The 6,834-nt window shown below is 37.3% G+C and overlaps 1 protein-coding gene across 2 annotated transcripts in view; it reads right to left on the reverse strand.

Moving 5' to 3' along the window:
- Positions 1-6,355, reverse strand: part of Syn2 (Syntrophin-like 2) — a 31,574-nt gene extending 25,219 nt beyond the window's left edge. The window contains exons 1-2 of one of the 2 annotated variants that reach the window (XM_076121558.1): positions 5,886-6,355; positions 4,523-4,669 (exon numbers count right to left, since the gene is read on the reverse strand). In XM_076121558.1, coding sequence (XP_075977673.1) covers positions 4,523-4,669; positions 5,886-5,921 — 183 coding nt within the window. In that variant the 5' untranslated portion in view covers positions 5,922-6,355. Of the gene's footprint in view, positions 1-4,522; positions 4,670-5,041; positions 5,174-5,885 lie in introns of those variants that run through there. The other variant, XM_076121567.1, reaches the window with a different exon arrangement.
- Between the last annotated feature and the right edge of the window lie 479 nt (positions 6,356-6,834).

Below are 6,834 nucleotides of genomic sequence, written 5' to 3' on the forward strand. Positions count from 1 at the left end.
TTAACGTTTCAGAGATAATTGGTGTCAATTGAATTCTGAAATTAATTCTGTAGATGGGTTGGAATAATATTGATGTGAATAAGGAGGCAAGGGAGCCGTATACTTAGTAGGTACTCGGTGTTTGCTGCGAATCAAATGACTATTCTCCGTGACGTCTTCAGCAAGGAATTGTGGCAGGATTCACAATTCCTCAATCTAGAAGAGGTCTTTTATGGCACACCTTTACCGCGAAGGACTTATGTATTTGTCATGACTAAGTTAGGGTAACATCAGACAATGCAACACTAACGCCTAATTTAGTCGAATCCAAATATGAGCCACAAAAAACAGATTCCATTGTTCCAAGTTCGTGATCGTACTACTCATCCAGTACTATAACTTACATACATAATATCACGCTTTTTTCCCATATGGGTAAACAGAGACCAAAGAACGCTTCTTGGTACGATCTTTACGAACCTCCCTTGCCTCGTTCTCACCCATCTTGTGATACAGGACCGCCGGTTACAAGTACTACGCACCTGACCTCTTTAAAACATCGCCATATATTACAATAACCAAAACAACTGATAAACATTCTTCTAAATACATACAGCCTTGCTCATAAGTATTAGGCACCCCCATAAAACACGTGCAACTCATTCAGTATTTAAAAATTGACGAATCCTTTTATCAATATGCTAGGCGGCGTTATCAATAGGAAATTTTAAACAAAGGATTGCGAATTCTAAGGTGTCATAAAACATCTGGTCAACATTTTGTTAATTATGTCATTTTTTCAAATAATTTTATGTTTTGAATCAGTCTTCTTTCATTACTCGTAGTGTCAAGAGGCTATTATTTGCGACTTATTTGTAAATTAGATACAGTCTATTTTACGAAATGCCTGAATTAACTCAAGTGAGTGTGGAAAATCGGATAAAAATTCAAACTCTACATGAACAAGGCAAGTCTCAGATAGAGATTTCCAGAATGGTGAAGTGTTCTCGCTGTGCAGTGCAAACTGCTATCAAAAGGTTTGCCGAGACTGGTTCTCACGCGGACAAACCGAGAACAGGTAGAAACTATAAGACAACAGCGCGACAAGACCGATTACTTATTCGTAATTCCCTCAGAAATCGCAAAAAAACTTCTTCTGAGCTCGCTGCAGATCTTTCAGAGACTATTGGAAGATCAATTAGTGCTCCAACAGTAAGAAGAAGACTTGCGAAAGCTGGTTTAAAAGGCTGCAAAGCGAGGAAGAAGCCATTGCTCTCCGCCAGCAACATAAAGAGCCGCTTAGAATGGGATCTGAGACACCAACATTTAACTGAGGAAGTTTGGTCCAATGTTGTGTGGTCCGATGAATCTAACTTTGAGGTAAGTTTTATATCATTAATGTTAAATATCAACAACCATTTCGCTTTCAACAGTTTAATTTTAGAAAAAATATGACAAATTTTAAATCAAGTTTATTTCGGTAATTTTTCAGATTTTTGGGACGCCTGGTGTAGTTTTTGTGCGACGGCGTGTCGGTGAAGAATACCACCCAAGTTGTGTGGTACCTACCGTCAAACACGGAGGCGGGAGCATTATGATCTGGGGCTGCATGTCTGCCGATGGAGCGGGCGAAATGTTCGTTTGTGAAGGTCGCATGAACAGCCAAAAGTACATAAATGTACTGGAAAGCGCGTTGATGCCTTCTATGACGCGCATTTTTGGTGACACAAACTTAGACGGTGTCAAATTCCAGCAGGATAATGCTCCCTGTCACACATCGGCAGTCACAATGCGTTGGTTCCGAGAGAACAACATTGACTTACTAGATTGGCTGGCACAGTCTCCAGATCTCAACCCCATTGAGCAACTTTGGGGTATATTAAAGCGGAAGATACGTGAGCACACCATAACGTCAAAATCGGCGTTAAAAAACGCTTTAATGGAAGAGTGGGATGCCATCACTGCAGATGAATGCAAGAAGCTTGTACGAAGCCTGCCTAACAGGATTGCTGCAGTGATCAAAGCAAAGGGCAGACACACAAAATATTAGTATATTTTATAATTATTCATTAATAAATGAATATTTATTACCAAATTAGTTTCATTTTTCAACCAAATTATTCATAAGGCTCAAAATTATAGGGTGCCTAATACTTATGAGCAAGGCTGTACATACATAGCTAAATTAACAACCAGGCTCAGAACAGATACTCGTGCTCATCACACAAATATTTGTCCCGGGTGGGATAGGAAACCACCACGTGGCTCAACGGTTATTTCGGCGAGGTGACCACGTTAACCGCTGCGCCAAACATCCAGTTTAGGTACTATAGTAACATACCATAACTTCGTCTAAAAAGCGTAAAGGAATGCCACTAAAGTTCACAACATCAGTTAGTATGTAATAATCCCCCTGACACATAGTAGTTAGCACGTATTAACGTGCTCGTGTTGAAAACGAATCAAATTTTAACGACAGCTCCACTGATTACGGCCAGGGCGTTGACTACCACTCCTTGTACCAACACGATAAAGTTCAGGGTTAACAGGACTAAACACGTGAGGATCATACGCTATGGAAGGTTTAAAGCAACAGTCGGTAAAGAATCAGTATTTTTCCATCGCTAGTTGACTTTATTCAAGCACTCTTGTCGATGTTTTGAAGAGTAATAGGGAAAAACAGGAAAGCTCGACGAAATATTATCTCTTGACAAGTCTATTATGAAGATTGAAGTGGATATCCTAGCAGTATTTGATCAGAATGTTGAAATAAAATGAAAAAGCGGTCGTACCTTAAACCGTTTTCAACAACTTGAAATTCGTAAAACCACAAGAAAAATAATCTGTGGGTAGAGACCTCACGTAAAATCCTGTCCTTATCCTCAAATGAAGTTGATTCCCTTTTCATACGACAGCAGTTAAATTGATTGCTCTTTGGCAGAGCTCCAGAAAATCTTCAGTGTAGGCTCGGGAAAACGGGACAAATTCGAAAGAATATTGTACAGATGAGGCTGGATTACTTAATTATATAACCGTAATATGGTGCCGGGAAGTAGAACACTAGCAGTGACCTCGAAACGGCTACATTTGTTCAAGTTTGTGCTAAAAACCCAGCGAGACATGGATAAATTCCTTGAGAGTTGACGCAAACAAAAGAGATTTCAACAAAAGGGAATAAAACAAAAGTAAAGAGGACAAATCAAATAAAATATAATTTATTAAATCCCATGTCAGACGCTTGACGTCGAGGTAATCAAATAAATGATGCCGCTATCGTGTAATTGTGGTCGAAAGTTGTGCGACGGATGGCAAAAATCCAATTAAGCGATGTTCATTTTGAATTTAAAGGATTTTTTTACAAAAATCTGGTTGCTTCAAGCTGAGTGAATGTTTACTGACTGAGAAGTCATACGTCACACAGCTTTTGATTCAATAAAAAGCAGCCGCAGCAGCTGATTTTGTTAGAGGATAAACTCTTCGTCTCTTAATATACGAAAGGAACGTAAAATAGAAAATTGTGGGTTTAAAATTCCGGCATCCGCCTCCAAGGAATGCTTTAAAATATTTCCCTATATTGTTTATCGTTGCCGATACTCGACAACGCTTCCAAACTGCAACCAGTTGCATATTTTCACCGTACGCGTCCAATAAAAATAAGCTCGCAAAACTTTTCACATTCCCAATGTTCCGAACGGTTTCCAGCCCTCACCGGAGGGGATACTGCGAATAATTAAAAAACTTTAATCATTACGGTAACCGAACGGTCAGTAAAGTGGTCTTTTGAACACGTTTGTGCTCAAAATTGGCAGTTTGGTTGCGATTCGATGGAAAAACAATTCAATTGAGGTTGAAGCAATTGGCACATGAAGGTGCCTCATTGAATGTGTATGCAAACATCGTCAATTGACGAAGGTCGTGAATAGATATTGGTGTCAAGACGCTTGTATTCATGTCCTATAAAGGCTAAATGTGTTATTCATTGCCACCATTTATATTCGTTTAAAAAAGCGTATTTATTATACCTCGAGTGATAAAATACGCTTTCTTAAGCTTAAAAAGAACTCCTTCAACATTTGAAGTGAGACGACTTCATTCAGGGCTTAGGTACGACAGACGACCCGTATTAGGACTGATGGAAAGATAATTTTAAAATTTAATAACTGTAGGTACTTCTCGAGGTCTCTGTGTAAATTTCCATTTGAAATCCAAACTATCAGTGCTTTTTCACTCTACTAGACAATTTGTACTTCGTCAACTTTTAAAATAAAAAAATCGCGTCGAATTGAGCACCTACTTTTCTAAAATTCAGTTCAACTAAAAGTAGTTATGATAGCAGTAGAGAAGCACCATAGAGCTCTATTGCCAAACATGTGGGGTAGCAGGACGATGCCTGAAGAGAAATACCACCAATAGGATCGCTTTAGGACATTAGACACACAGACATTGAGTACTGATAAAACCCAAATGCACAATGTCTTAATGCACAAAACCAAGTACAAAATCTGGGTATGCATAGTAAAATTGTTATCACATTTCAACTCACCCTGGCATGCGGTACATTCTTCTCTTTAGTCGGTTGCACAGGCACAGGTGCCTCGCGCTGGACGGTCACCGCGTCCATGGTGAGGACCAGCCGCGCCGGCCTCGGCCGCGACTTGCCGTCCGACACCTGCACCATGCCTGTGCGGATCTATAACAAAAGTATGCAGTATTATTAAGGGAATTTGTGTAGGATATTAGAATTTGGTGCTATATAAAGTTTTATAACTAGGTGCTTTAATTGTCTGTCCCCGTCATAGTAGATGGTTTACTTTGTTTCATAGCTGGATCTCATCTCTGGATAATATAGATTAGATTAGATTACAAAAAAAACTGCCAGGATTCCTGATTTTGGATATACCTAGATAATACCCTGGTAAATGTTATTTAAGTATCTTCAAGTGACTATCTGTAAAACTGACAGATAAGCACAAAAAGAGTTTCATACACAGTCCTAAGGACTAGAAGCTGATATTGATTTAATGAAGACGCACTCCACAAGATTAATCAAAGAAATACCTACCTCTCATAGTACTATTCACATGAAATATAATCACGGTGACCTAATTAGAGCTCCTAATATACCCAATACAATGCCACCCCACAAAAGCTTTCAATTAAGAAAGGCAGAGCAACACCCACACTTCAATTTTTAAAATTCCCATTGTAAATTGGAGGGTAGGAAAGCATTCTAAGATGATGATGGCTAGGTAGGTAATATGAGATAATGGTGAATGGCACAAGAAGAGCCTATACAAACATATTTTATAACAGTTTTTGTCATGTTTTACATAAAAATTAACAGATAAGTCACAGGCTCAAACAGCTCAAATTGATAAGAAAAGATGTATCTTTATAAAGAGAACTTGGTAGTTAATTTCTGTATACAGAAATTAACTACCAAGTTCTTTATAGAAAATAATCTTTTCTATTTAAAGATTACTAGCGTTTACACATGACTAGAATTCTTACCAACACATTCAGAGAGGCTTGGGTTACAGTTATTACAAATGAAGAAATCAAGAAAGTAATTATCACTCATGCTTGAGCTACACCCGGGTTGGATTTAACACAATGTAATGATTAGGCAGTATGAAGAAAATATAATTTTAAGTACTGCATTATTTGGATACTTTATTCCTACTCATTCAGTTCCATTTTTGGGAAGATTGAGTGCAACACTAATTAAATGAATCAAAAAAATAAAGGCCTATAAGAAATCGAATGATTACAATATATTTGTCAGCTCTACAGCCAGTATTCCACTGATGAATTTAAGAAAAAAACTGTTGAAACAGGTTATGATAAGAAGCTCAAAAAACCTTACAAGAATAACACAATGGATAATTTTCTTCACTTGTACTCACTTTTTCATCTTTCTTCTCCTCAATAGGCGTCATCATTGTGGAACATGCACACCATAACGATATAAAAATCTTTTTGAACGTCTCAAAACTCAACAACACAGATTTCGCAGTCACTCGCTATTCTCCCGAACTTCGGCCCCATATTGTCCTCTTACACAGAATTTATTATCAAATGTCCATGTCTAATTAACTCTGCTGTTACTTCTAATGATATTATTAATTATTTATGGGTTACACATTACAAATACTAAAAACAGGTCACTGGCATACGATAAATCAATATAGGTGAATGGCATCAAAACAATCGAAATACAGCCGTTTCTCTACACATTCTTGGGATTTATATACTCTTAATGTCTACTCGAAGGCTAACTATAACTATTTTAAATGTTTTCATTGACTATATTGCTGTTAATTGTACAATAACAAATATTTTCTCGCGAAATTGACGACAGACGACACCACTTCGTGAGCGCGCAAAGTAGTTACTAGAGTTGGCCTCGCGGTACTAAAGCATATTAGTTCACTAGAGATGCGACCAAGATGTCAGAGTTTACCGATTTGATAATCGACTGTAGTGAACCTTTTTTTAGTTTATGTTTGATTGAAGAACCGAATGTAAAATCCTAAACTCAAGTAAAATGAGCTAATTATATATTAAAACATACATTAAAATACCTACATGGACAAAAAAACAATTTGATATGATTGTAATTTACTTTTTGCTTATTATTTTGGCAAAACCAAAATTTTAAGTAATGACGAGAAAGTGAGAAAATTGTTAATTTAAAGTGATTAATATTAAAAGTTTACTATCATTTATTATAGCAAGTGCCTAGTGTAGCTACATAAAACTCATTTGAGTCAATAAAAGGTACATTCAGAAGGAAAAAATGAATTGGTGCAAAATTTGTGAATCATTTGTACCTACTTGGCCTAGTGCCTCGTT

This window comes from Anticarsia gemmatalis, chromosome 1 (genome assembly GCF_050436995.1).
Source record: "Anticarsia gemmatalis isolate Benzon Research Colony breed Stoneville strain chromosome 1, ilAntGemm2 primary, whole genome shotgun sequence".
Taxonomy (NCBI): Eukaryota; Metazoa; Arthropoda; class Insecta; order Lepidoptera; family Erebidae; genus Anticarsia; species Anticarsia gemmatalis.